At 40.9% G+C, this 13,852-nt stretch overlaps 1 protein-coding gene across 3 annotated transcripts in view; it reads left to right on the top strand.

The window, feature by feature from the left end:
- The window catches only part of COL4A6 (collagen type IV alpha 6 chain), a 165,146-nt gene that overhangs the window by 36,744 nt on the left and 114,550 nt on the right, over nucleotides 1–13,852 (top strand). Inside the window, exon 1 of one of the 3 annotated variants that reach the window (XM_025166593.2) lies at nucleotides 996–1,136. The exons of the other annotated variants lie outside the window; for them this stretch is intronic. Within the exon in view, the coding sequence (XP_025022361.1) occupies nucleotides 1,128–1,136 (9 nt within the window). The 5' untranslated portion in view covers nucleotides 996–1,127. Of the gene's footprint in view, nucleotides 1–995; nucleotides 1,137–13,852 lie in introns of those variants that run through there. 3 annotated transcript variants of the gene reach the window in all.

Here is a 13,852-nt window from a genome sequence, read left to right as displayed (position 1 = left end):
GAAGGTATGACTTTCAGAAAACAAATGAAAACTGTTGCTTTTGTGGATGTACCTATATAGGATTAGGAGTCGACGGTAGAGAACACACTTTCCATGGGAAAAAATGTTCCCAGTTCACCATCAACATGGTCCAGTTAAAAGGAACTTGGGTAGGGTCATGGCATTCTCCAACCTGGCACTCTTGGGGCTACAGATCTGGACCCTAGGAGTCCCAGAAACAAATCTGTAGCTTGTACTCCCAGTAGTCTGAGGAAATGCAATGTGGTAGGTGGTTAAGCTGTTAGATTAGGACTAAGGAAACCCATATTCAAGTCTTCAGCTGACCTTGGAAATCCCTTAGTAGACCTTAATAGTAAATAGGTGTATATGGACCATTGTGGTTCTTCTTGTACCAAACTTTGAAAACATTTAGAGCTTTTGGTATCACCAATCTCAACCTTTCCCAACCTGTATAGATTTCAGCCCCCCAAATTTCCTAGCCAGCATTGCTGAGAATTCTGGGAATTAAAGCCCACTCTTACGCAGGGATCCAAGTTGGGGTCAACTGACTTATCCTGATGAAGACTTCTAGAGAATTTGAAAGCAGGCATAGTTCAGAGGTGTTTGGGGTGAGTCTAATGAAACCGTGGATTCAAGATGTTAGTCCCATTTGTTATTTTTGCTCTTCTATGTTGCATCAGCTGAAGTTCCTGGAATATTTTCTAGGTCTGCACAAAGCGATTTAGATGTGCTTTGATAAAGAGGTTTGTGCCATGGAGGTAAATGATCATCTTCGCAGAAATGAAGAGGTGACCCATTTCACCTCCATAAAGCAGCTTGGGTGGTCTCGATCCTCTTTGGACCAGCGCTGTGGGAGAGGGCTCTAGGTTGGATGACTTAAAATTGACTACAGTATGAGCTGGAACTACCCAGCCCAGAAGATTCTCAGCACACCCCAGGAAGGCCTCCAACTCCTGCTACAAAATTGCAGCCTGGTGGTTTTGCTTTTCTCTTAGGAGCAAGGGAACCACGTTGCTTTGCGAATCACCTTCCATCAGTGAAACGCACACCTTCATCCAGCCCTGTTTTTCCAAAGTTATCATGATGTATCCCTCATTGCATAGATCAAAGGCAAGATAACCAGACCAATGAGGACGGTAAGCAAGATTCTTGCTCTCCTGATAGAGTTACAGGTGAAGTGATATGAACCAAGACTTCGGAATCTTCTTGCTGTTTCAACATGTTACTGCTCTACAAATTAAGGGGATGAAGATTGGGAAACACTCTTCAATTACAAAAAAAAGGAGTGAGAATAAAGTTTAAAAAATGCTTTGTATTGGAACAGCATGTCCCATTCTGTTGACTCTGCTGTAGCCCTTTTTTTTTTGCATTAAAAAAAAGGCCGGGGAAATAATGAAATATATGTGGAATGATCATGATAACTATATTTAACTAATTCGGAATTGCAAGACATTTTTCAGGGTGGTTTCTGAATTTTGTATCTACCTACAACTTGGTCATTTTATATATAATAAACCTGGCGTGGGAAACTTGCTTTTAACAAAGTTGTGCAAATTAAAAAGTGACATCAGATGGTTTTCCAACATTATCCTGCCTGCATTTTCGGAGCCTTTTGCTTAGATCCCAAGGAAAACCATGTTTCAATTCACTCAGGCATTTTAAGTTTGTGAGGTTTTTAAATATGTTTCTTTTTCTCTGCTTTATGTGTTAGTTGAGTTTGCAGTTTTAATTTTATTACAGGTTTTTTAAAAAGGCACAAAAATACAAGCCACCAACTAACTACAAAAAAAAAAACACCCCAAAACCGAGCTATAAACAAAAATTAAAAACAGAAGGATATAATTAATAACAGCAAGGAAAATAGGAAAAAAAGTTAAGATTCTAGGCACAACACTTTTATATCAAGTATGAACCAATGTATGAGAATTGCAAATAAAAAGGGAGAAAAAAACCTCTGTTGCTGTAAAATATCATGAAATCTGTTCCAGAAGAAAACATATGGTATCATTTTTTTATTTTGGGGGGTTTGCATATGGTCAATTAATTCTAGGTGATGAAATTTGTTTGGTGCGATGAATGTTTTATATAAATATTTCCAATGAATACTTTAAAAGAAAGGAGTTGCCAGAACAGGCTGTTTAAGGTGGTTTGACAGAGAAGGGACATTTTGTAGGTACAGCTTGCTCTGTGTTAATATTCAAGGGAACATAATCTTTTTCTGCAGAATGCCATTGGTTAAGAGAGAGTGAGTGCTGTAGGCAAGAACGCAGAGCTTCTTGTGAAGTTTCAGATGCATGCTGCGTGTTACAAAATGTCAAGATCTTTCCTCTTTATTAAAACAAAGGCACAAATACCTGGCAAATGGAAACACGAAGACTAACAAAAACTTGTTTGTAAGTGTAACATATAGAAAAAACCCCCCAAAAAACTTAAGGCAGAAGGTTACCCTGAAACCTGTCATCTGAACTGTTTATAAATAATGGTCATTTTTGCATAAGCTTGACATCAGTGGAGTGCTTTTGACCTCAAACAAAATACGTTCATTTTATAAGCAATGCTACTTCCCTTGTTTTGCAAAGCCAACCTACACATGAAGCTGGTTCTACTAATATCCAAGGTTTAAGCCAGATTTTGTTCAGCTGTTGGTAGGGAAACCAAGATGTTGCAAATGTACACCTTCCACCATGTCTTTGGAATTGCACACAATGACATGGCAAATATTTCCTAACCAATAATACAGCCAATTGAATAAGGGACATCTCTCCCCTTTTGCTTTTTTACTAGAGAGGACGCTTCTGTTCTATTTCTGGTGAATGGGGCCATTGTTTCAGGCTTCCAGGGTGGATTCCTGATGCCATGAGAGAGACATTTCCCCCCTTAATGGCACTATCCCCCCCCCCCCCCCGGAGATTTGTGAGCTGCTGGGGTGGGTTTGGGGCTGGGGATAGTCATGTTGATTAACTAGGTGAGGCAACTGGGAAGTTGAAAAGGACATCCAGCATTCAGCAGTGATGGGGATTAAGCTTTAAATATTTAGGTCAGTGTTTCTCAACCTTGGCAACCTGAAGATGTGTGGACTTGCTGGCTGGGGAATTCTGGACATTGAAGTCCACACATCTTCAAGCTGCCAAGGTTGAGAAACACTGGTCTACAGTGATCACTTAGGGTAGTAGCAGTGGTGTGCTAATAAATGTATAACAATGGCTTTGCCAACTCCGTTGCTGCTGATATGCCCTGCCACCAAACAGCTGATCATCACACTAGGTGTCATGGCTTGGATCTGCTCTGCCCTCAAAATTCCTGAAAATGTAACCATCAGCTCATACGAGCCAGTTCCAGCAGACCCATGCAGAGAACTGAAGTTCAGGTCTTGCCTTCAGTGCAGTTCAGTGGGGCTAGTTGCTCCCTCATTTGTTGGAAGTCAACAGTATAGAAATGGTGTTAGTAGTTACCATACCGCTAGGAGTCTTTGGGAATCAGCATAGAAATGGCATAAATAAATATTCATTTTTTCTCTCTCAGCTGAACCACGTGGGTGTTGCTGGGGGAGAAAGTGGCGATCCTAGAGGAGAGGTGGGGCTTGATTCCAAAAAGCTATATGTTGATAGGAATTTGGAAGCTGCTCCTGGTTCGTTGTGTTGTTTGACTGGCAAAGACAATTGGCTCCTTTCAAGGCATATTTAATATGAACCCCAGTCTGATGACATGGATGACACGCAGAGGATGGATAAGTGAAAATAGGAGAGAAAACTTTCAAATTTCTGGAGAAATGAAGAACGAAAGTTCACTTAAAGATGAACCTAAAGTTCCCTTCAATATGAAATCAGAATCTAGCCTTACGTTTTCTAAGCACCTTATGACACGCTGTGCAGTCTTTCCAAACCAAGGTGCTAAACTCATAGAGACCAAGAAATGCTGCCAAAAATTCCGTGAACCATTTTAATATTGTTTTTGCAGGCCGAATAAAATAACTATGTTATGGCTTGCAGTAGATTTGGAAATCGTCCCTTTGAGAGTTGAAACTTGAATACACTTTTACAGTTTTCCAATGATAGGCTTTTGGGTTTTTTTCTTCTGCCTTCTCTGTGGTTTCCTGAGGAGAGGAAACTTAAAACAAACCAGATTCCCACTTAAACCTCATTGTGAAGAGGTGTTCCTATCAAAGCGTGTCTCTGTGGGGGAAGAAATGAGGATTATGAAAGTTTGTTTTGGTTTTTTTGAGAGTGTGAAGAAGAGAATTATGCTAATGGTAAAGAATATTGTATAATTGTATAAATGTTATAATATTATAATTATATAACCTTTATAGTATTATAAACAATATTAAAAGGGTGATTCATGCTGGCTTGCTTTGTGAAAGTTATGAATAATTTTGTGAAAGTTTTGAATAACTCCCCGATGATATGTAGGAGAGCAGAAAAATAGATTCATATGCATTAGAGTGAAAGAAATGTACTTGGAGCAAAGTATTCATAACTTTCACAAAGCAAGCCAGCGTGAATCACCCTTTTAATATAGTCTTGTCTGTGCAGTGAAAGATAAAAGATAAATGACTCTTAGAATAATCTAAATATATCTTTATGGAAGCAAAGAATACTTTGTTAAAACAGGGGATCTCCAAGTCTAACTACATATATATATATTTTTCATTTTGTTTCATTCCCCCAGTGGCTAGATAGGCGTTTATTATACCCACCTCTCCTTTCTGGAATGGCAAATCCCTAAACTCTGTTTTGTACCCCCTTGAGCACTTCTGTCCACAATGGTTGACAATAAGGCTTGTGGTTTCCTGCCTTTTTGAGATGGGAAATACTGGAGGGAAAAAAGCTCTAAAGTAAGATGAATGTGGTTTTTAAACACATGCGCATATCCCCAGACAATCCTGATGAAGTGGAAGGAAACGAGAGGTGGAGGAAAGATCTTGAAATTTCCTCTAAAATGGATTGTTTATAAATAAAAATATTGCAGATTGTTGTGCTTCCTCCCCATCCTCCCTATGGTCAGAATGTCTATGGGGCGAAACTCTTCATTGCTTCATTTTGGCTGTGTTCACACAACACACAAAGGTCAGGAGGTTTGCAGGCACTGGTCCTGGCGTGTTGTATGAACTAGACCTTCGTCTTACTGTATCATCTGCATGTTATGTGAGCTCAGCAATTTGTTTCATTAACCCAGTTTGGGTTGATTGTCTAAGCCCACTCCATACATGCAGATATGTGTAATGTGAGAAGAAGGTAGTTATATTTGGCGCCCCACTTGCAATCTTGCTTCAGCTCCTTTCTAAAACAAACCATCTCCCACAGGGAGGGAGCGCTCTTAACCATTTGTGTGTGTGTGTGTGTACACCTTTAAGTCAGTGTTGATTCTTGGCAACTGCCTGGACTAGTCCCTGCAGTTTTCTTGGCAAGATTTCAGAAGTGGTTGGCCATTTTCATCTTCCTAGGGCTGAGAGGGAGAGGCTGGCCCTAGGTCACCCAGCTGGGTTCATGCCTAAGGCGGGACTAGAACTCACAGTTTCTAGCCTGGCACCTTAACCATACACCAAACTGGCTTTCCTTGCCTTCAAGTTAATCTTGACTCCTGGGCACTACATGAACAACTCCCTGCAGTTTTCGTAGCAACATTTCCAGGAGCGGCTTCTCACGCTCCCTCCTTCCTAGGACTAAGAGAGAGTGATTGCTCCAAAGTCACCCAACTGGCTTCATGCTGAAGGCAGGACTAGAACTCATGGTCTCCCAGTTTCTAGTCTGGTACCTTAACCACTGCGCCAGACTGGTTCTCTTAACCATATTTAACCTTCCTTTTTTGGGGCTTCTCCTTTACTGATAAGATGCCGTCTCCTGGCTGCTTAAAAGTTCAATGTACCGTTTTGCCCGTTCCAAAATGTTTGGACTTTCATGGCAACACACTGCTGAGTGTGGGATTATTTATACGCAAAAGAGTGTGTGTCCCACTTGTTCGGCTCTTTTCTCCTTTTTTGGTGCTCTTGGTATCATGGCTGAGAAACAGTCATGGTGCAATTTCATCTGTATCTGTTGTACTGTCACCCTTTTCCTGGACAAAGGCCTTCATCCCAACCAAAGAATGTGCGGGGTTGCACCTAATCTCTGCTGCTTAATATGAAATAAAGCTTGTTGAGGAATTCCAGTTCTGCCCTCCCAGACAGATAAGATTAAGCCAATGAAAAGGAATCTGTCCTGTTCTTGGTATCCTCCAAATTAAAGTAGCAGCAAGTATTTCAGTAAACATCGGATTAAGACAAGGAGTTAATGACACCCCTTTTGACATATCGTGGCCTATTCTGTGTTATCTTTCCCCATGGTGGGATTTTTATGTTGCTCACATTCTCACCAGGGTGATGGTGGGCCCCCTGGTTTCATGGAGCATGGTAAGGATGGCGTTGAAGACTCCAAACAGGTTAACCGTTGCTAGAAAATCTGTCCTTCCAGAATCTACAGCACTGAAGATGCCCTGGACTGTTCAGGATATGTGCCAGGCCAGATCTGTGAGAACGATCTTACTTATTTGCCTATTTATTTAATGAGACTTACAACCACCTCAATCCTAATGGCTTTTGAGTAGCTAACCATTAAAAAATGAAAATTGCATAACAGAATATATAAGAATAAAACTAATACCATTGGCACTCAGCTCGGGCCAAAGGCGTGATGAAATAGGACCAACCGAACTGGCTTGTGAAGGGTTGGGCCCACTCATCCTTCTAGTAGGAGAGAGTGAGGCTACCACAAAGAAGACCTCATGCTTCCTGCCTTTACTAATGTCCTACTCAAGACAAATTATTGGGCTCCAGTGATGATCTGCTCCAGTTAAAGCCATTTCTCTGTAGTAATGATCTGAAAAGACCCCAGGATTGATTACAATTGAGAATTTGAGCCATGGGTTGGCACAGCCATGGTGTGAGTATGTGTGGCTAGGGTGGTAATACCTCCACTGTTTTGCTGCTATGAGATACTCTAACAAAGGACAACATTTTCTGCCTACCACTTCTTCCAAACAGTAGTAGCAAAGAATTTAATGGGGTTGGCAGGATTTCTCATGTGGTGCCATTGGGTGACCAAAATAGGTTTGGGGTATGGAAAAGTGCTGTCTACTGAGTCAGGCCAGGGGTCCACTTACCACAATACACTGACAAGCAGCAGCTTTGCTGAGATAAAAGTGAGGTTCTTCCTAGCTTTAATACAGTGTTTCTCAACCTCAGCAACTTTAAAATGTGTGGACTTCAACTCCCAGAATTCCCCAGCCAGCATCACCATTGCCAGGAATTCTGGGAGTTGAAGTCCACACATGAGGAAGTTGCCATGATTAGGAAATAGAAGGGAATGTCCATATAACTTCTCATGCACCTGCTAGAAGCCAAAATATAAATGAGAAATGTGCTTCAGAAACCCACTCCTGAGTCAAATCTCTATTTTCAACCAATGCCTCTGGGTCTCACATCACCTTGAGAGGTATTCTTGGAAAGGTGAGTGACTGTTTTGTTAACCTGCATTTTGTTAACCTGCATCAGCCCAGGAAAAAAGACCCAAGTAATCTAAGATGGTAGGGAGTTTCCCCAGAAGCTAGTGAAGATGGTCAGGAACAACCTCAGCATTTTGTGACCATAACATGCTCTTAAAATCCCCCATCGTTCATGCAAACCATAAAGCAGTTCATTTTGACTGTGACTTCTCAGCCCTTTGCAACCTCATGTTACTTCTTTTAGCCTTTGATCAGTTTTGGATTTCACAGGGCTGAAGGGTGGCTTGTTTTCTAACAATATCTGTTTTGACGAGTCAACCAACCAAACCTCATCCTTCGGTGATGGCTCCAGTGTAAGTTTGTATTTAGATAAGCTATAATTAATGCAGGCTTTCAGCTGCCTTTGGTCTGTTTGCAACTTGTAAGGAGAACTGTAGGTTTTAAAAATAACAGCAGGAAGACACCGTTAGGTCAGGTTTGTTCATTTTGATCTAATGTGCCCTTCAAGTGAGATATGCAGGAATCTTCTTCTAGGTGCCTGAGACGATACTGAAAATACACACTCACACATACGCAGGGTGTACTGGGGGCTTATTCTTGGGAAGTCCAACTGGCTTCATGAGGGATTGGTTCCACCCTGTCTGCATTTGACATGTAAAAGGGTTCTAATTTAGAAACTAAGTCTGAGGCTGAGTAATTTGAACAGGCTAATGTTGCTGCTTTGCCTGTCTGGCTGATGGATACGTTTAGCTGGAGGAGAGAGGCAGCCTGTATTTAAAACCAGTTTTTAATTTATAATGTGGGATTCAAGATGTCAGTTGGTTCTGAGTGCAAAGAAGAAAAATCCGTTCGGCGCATTCTGCTTTTGTAAGCCTGTAGAAGCTCTTCCCCGCACAGACCATTTATGATGGGAAGGGTGAAAGATACGGACAGCCAGTGGTTGGGTTTGGTACCTAAGTAACACTTGTTTGGGTTGGGTTTTAGCATATTGGGTGAAGCCAGCTGTCATGATCTGTAAAACAGTTTGGCCTTTCTTTGGTGGGCAAACCTAGCTAGCTGTGATTTATTCAGTAAACCACAGATAAACACACCATTGCTGAGTGGAACAAGGGAATCCAGTCATAGAATGATGGTCTGAGGTTTGCACCCTTAATAAGCACTCCTCCAAATGTGTGTAGCCTTAAGATAAAACTTTTTTTTTTTAAATTACATGAGCACTTTCTTGCTCAAATCCTACCGAAAGATAAAAGTGCCAGGCTCTGCCCCTGTGATTCTGGAGAGGTCGAAATCCCAGGACATGTTCTTCTTTGTTGCTCCTTTTACAGAGACACTCAAACCAGATTTATCCTCCCTCTGATCTACGCCCAGATGCTCCCCATAGATGAACTGCCTTTTATATAATTTTAGATACTACCTTATAACCTAGACATACATTGCTCCTTGTGGACTTCGCTCATGGATTCTAGTCAGGTTGTTTTATAGATGCATTTTAATTTTGTCTTAAATTTTATTCACTGCCTCTTAAGAGAGATTTATAAGTATTCACTGAGCACTCAGGGACACATGGCTTGACTGCTTTAAGACTGTGATAAACTGACAGACTACGAAAAGATAACAGGAGCTGATTTTAAGCCTGGTGCTTATTTCAGTGCCCATTAACTTCCCAATTAATTTTACTGGAGGTTTGTGCAGTAGAACTTCCCCTGAGATTATGCTTGGAAAAAGCCCCCCTTTCTTACTGCGCCCCCTCACCGCTTTGCTTTTGCTTCTCCAACCTCGCTTGCGTGTGCTCCAGTTAAGAACAACAAGTGCCATATTCTATAATCCTGTAAGCCTCCTATTACATAACCCAAGTCTTTGATGAAATCAAATAGCCTTCACCCTGGCCTGGCATTTTTGGAATCTGTAATTATTTACCCTTTTCTAAGGATAAGTCAAAAAAAGTTGCCCTGATCCGTTTTTGAACGGCAGAGCCTTGATTCATTTCCTTCCCCCCTCGTCTTTTTTTCTTTTCATCTTGCTGGTTTTTTTATTAAAAGTCTGACAAAGAACATAAAAACAAACCCAGATGAATGAAGAGTAAAAAGAGCGAAAGAAAAAAGAAATGAGAAAAAGTGCAAAAAAGAGAGAGGAAGAAAAAGAAGCTTCTGATTTCTTCTGTAGCCAATAGAAGTACAGTTACAAAATTAACTCTTCCTCTGTGATTACAAAAGAAAGGTCACTTTTTTCTAATCTCCAGGTTTTTTCCTAATCATTAAGGCCACAAATCATAGGTGCATTTTTTTCGGTTTCATGCAAAAAGTCTATAAGGAGTTTCATCTTACTGGGTTTCTTTTAAGGCAGCTTAAAAAATGAATTGGGCAATGGCTGTTATGTCCCAATTAGCACCTTGGCTTCTCGATACTAAATAGATGCTGTAACTATAGTTTACTTGATTTGTAGGTAGTGCGGAGCAATTACTGTGTTTGCTGCTTGAGAGCTAAGATGTACAAATAGCCCTTTTTACGATGTACTAATAATTATAGATGACAACTGCAGGGAGATTATTGTATGCTCAAAAGTGGAAAGGCTCAGCTTGACCCACAATGGAGGAACGGTTGGTGAAGATGATGGCATTTGCAGAGATGGCGAAATGGACTTCCTTGATCAGAGAAAAGACAACATCTACATTTATGGCTGATTGGTCATATCATCTTTTTTGCAGGAAACAGAAAAACACACACTTATGACTTGTGGTTTTGATGATTAGAAAAAAAATAGATAATAGAAAAAAGTGAGTTTTTTTGTTTTTTGTTTTGGTAACTATAGAGTAAGAGATAACTTTGTAATTGTACTTGTTCTATCTATCTATCTATCTATCTATCTATCTATCTATCTATCTATCTATTTATTTGGCTTGTATGCCACCCATCTCCCCCAGGGGTGACTCTGGACGGCTCACAATAAAAAAGAAAAAACACAATTCTCTCCAAGATGGCTAAAAACTATAAATAATTTAAAAACATATTAAAAATGCCCTAAAAAACCTCCTCTAATTTTGGCCCTATAAAAACCTGTAAGATGCTGGGGGGGGGGGCAACCCATCATCCCACCAGCCATCTCCACAGGTGCGGGCCCCCCTCTGGCCTTTTTATCTTTTCTTTCGGCCCCTTTTTCTTTTTTTGTTTTCTTTATTCTGTATTCATTTTTGTTACTTTTTATCCTCTCTTTAAAACTTTTAATAAAATGTATATGTATTAAAAAAAAGTACGAATCAAAGTATCTTAGAGGAAACAAGCATCAAAGGATGGAGTTGTAACTAAGCTAGATGGCGGTTTGTATTTTTGTGAGTGATGGAAGAAGTAGGTCTTTGGGGATGGGGAGAACGCGAGAGCTCCAGGTCCCTCGTTTCAGCTGTAAAAATATATTGGCTATTCTCCTTGGAAGGTTTACTTGTTTTAAAAGGCAATCCTAGCTAGAGTCCAGTTACACTTATTGGCGCAAATACTGTATTGTTCTGATTTCCATCCTCTTTTACAGCTTTTCTAAGTGGGGTGAAAACTAACCGGGGTTAAAGGAGCCCATTCTTTTGGACTGATGTACCCATATTTGATTCCAAAAGAGAAGAAAGGGTCTGGGATTCCCCTCCAGAAAGTCAAAAGCAGATTTTGATTCCTGCATGCTTTAATCTGCTGTTTCTGTAACTTGGGAGGGCCTAAAGGAGCGTCTTCCGTAAATAAAATGCTTGTGTGACAGGCAACACCTGGGTTTCTGCCAACTGGCCCTGTTGCACTTCCTCCCCTTCTCAGATTTCGTTCATTCACAAGTGAGCAGGGTGACCTTTTTGGACAGGGAAAGGAGAAGAAAGTTAGAAGGGAGATATGAATGTAGTATTTTACAGGATACGTTTCCTTCTTTTCAAAGAGGATTCTTTGCTCAGGGTTACTCTGGCTAAGTTTGGATCCAGTTGAATCAAAGTAGTTGTTCTAGAGCAAGACTATCTAATAATTTTGGGAACCCAGTCAGTCTTTGGAGAGAGGTGTTGACAGCTGACCTCAGAAAGATAGCAGGAGTCCCAGAACCAAAACTAAATTAGGTTGATGTATTTTTCCTTTCCTGCAACAATAAAAAATGCAATTCTGGCTGTGCTATAGGACCTAGGAATATATGAAATGCTTAGTAATTAGGTATGTGTCTTTGTAATGTATGAGGTGGGAAAGAGGTACAATCCACGCAACTTGAGTGTCAGAGCTCTGGGAATCTTGCTTTTGCAGCAGACATTGGCAGCTGATGAGATATTTGAAATAAACAAAAGATTTATAAAACCTGCTTTGATTGACTGCTTCTGGAGGGTTGGTGCAGGAAGCTTAAACAAAAATGCATTTTTTAAAATGGGTAGAATCAAATCAAGTGGCGGCCATAAAAGGGTTTAAAGGAGTCGGGTTAGGGGGCATCAAGAAAACTTGTGTAAGAAGCATTCTGCAGGTCAAGAGGGACTCTCTGCCCCACTTCTAGAAAAACTGTCCCTTTCTACCAGAGAGAAGGATGACCAAAATTTCAAGCAGACCCTCAGTTGCAGAACCCAAGGCTTCTTAATCCCCCTTCCCCCAAAATTTGAAATCCTACCCCCCCCCAACATCACCTTTAAACATAACACTTGCAAAGGGTCACCTCGTGCACATTTTTAGAAGAATTCTGTTAAACGAATGGACCGTTAAATGTCAGTGACAGCGTAAAGGCACAGTTGCTTAACCTGGTTTTAAGAATACTTTGGTTGCAATCTGGTAAGGGGACGTCTGAATAGACATAGATAAGACCAAGTTGGAAGTTGGCAATATTCTAAGGGCAAAGCATGTTAAAACTTCAGAGCTTTAATTTTGTTGAGAAAAGGGTAGGTGGATGAGGCCCGCGATAGGGTCCCTGCACCAATTACATACTGCAGATCTATCTCCAGCTGTTTATCAGCTTCACATCTCACCTTTCTTCCAAGATCCACATTATAACTCTTGTTCCTCCATGTTTTTCCCACAATGATAACTCTGGGTTAGTTTAGGTCAAGTGGTTATGTCTGGCTCAGAATCACTTAGTAAGATTCCCATAGTTTCCTTACTCCCAGCATTTTATCTCCCACCCCCACACTGGTTGAGCTTGCTCCAACTTTCTAGGGCAAAAGAGCAGGATTTTTGTGGGGGAGGAAACAGGATAGGGCCCTAGACCCCACCGAACAAACGATTTTCCATCAATTAAAAAAAAAGGCGGGACGGGGGTTGTAAATAAATTCTTAAAGTAGATTCATTGCATCCTGCTCAATTCAGAAATCTAAATGAAAGCATGCCAGGCAAATACCATTCTAGTCTCTCTTAACTCATCCAGAGAAGGGGAACCAGCGGTCAATTTGCTTTTTACTGTTAGGAAGCTTTTCTTAACAATCCATCAGAATCAGCATTCTTCCTATTTGGATCCAGTATTCGACCTCTCATACTCTGGAACAAGAGAGAACAAGTCTTGGCTGCCTTCTTGGTGACATCAAGTAGGAAAAATACAAAGGGAAGATGGACTGTCTTTGGCTGTCCACCTAATTTTGTGCAATTCAGGTACAGAACATCTGTTAACTCTTTGAGGTGGTCCAGACAAGAAGCACAACTATGAGTACTAATTCTGTCTTTATTGTCAGGTTACATTAATAAAATCTTACAAGGCTTTCTCCCCTCCTCTCCTTTTACTCTCCAGAAAACCAGGGAGGGTCCCTTCTGAAACACTTCCTTTGCCTCCCCTCCTTCTGTGGGCTGAGAAACCTTTTACATGCCATTGCCCAGTCTGCGGCTCTTCCTCCTGTCTCCCAAGGTCATTCCCACATAATATTACATCATCTGAAGGGGATTTGTAGAGAAAGTAAGGTGAAAGGGGAGGAAAAAAAGCGGAAAAGCTTGTATACACACACACACAGACACACGCGCACACACAGCAGCAGGCAGCCTTCAGTAAATTTCCCCAAAGGTAATGCAATATCACAATACAGGTTCCCACATTCTTGATGGAAAATGTACTTATGTGCTGAGTGTCTTGCAATGTCGCTGCTATTCCAATATTTTGCCATATTATACTATAATTGATCACCTTGGATTTTAATGTGTTAGGGTTCAGGGTTTTAGGGCCCTGGGTGTTTTTCTGCATCTCCATCAGTAGGATGTTTTTGGAGATGCTGTGTGGTTTATATCTGACCAGTTTGGATAAATGGTGTCACATTGAACCCTTTTTGATAAGTGAAAGTCAGCAGCTCTGACTTTTACAGTTAGGAGAGTCCAGGGCTATGTCTTTCATGTCACAAGCTGAGATGTGGGGTCCAGTAAAGGATGAGCAAGGTTTTAGAACCTAATAATAAGCTGTCAAAATG

The sequence above is a fragment of the Python bivittatus genome, unplaced genomic scaffold, assembly GCF_059951505.1.
Source record: "Python bivittatus isolate LINGU-HERP-01145 unplaced genomic scaffold, Pbiv_v1 ctg000790_np1212, whole genome shotgun sequence".
Lineage (NCBI taxonomy): Eukaryota > Metazoa > Chordata > Lepidosauria > Squamata > Pythonidae > Python > Python bivittatus.
Note: the sequence above shows the minus strand (reverse complement) of the source record. Positions and strands in the feature narration are given on the sequence as shown.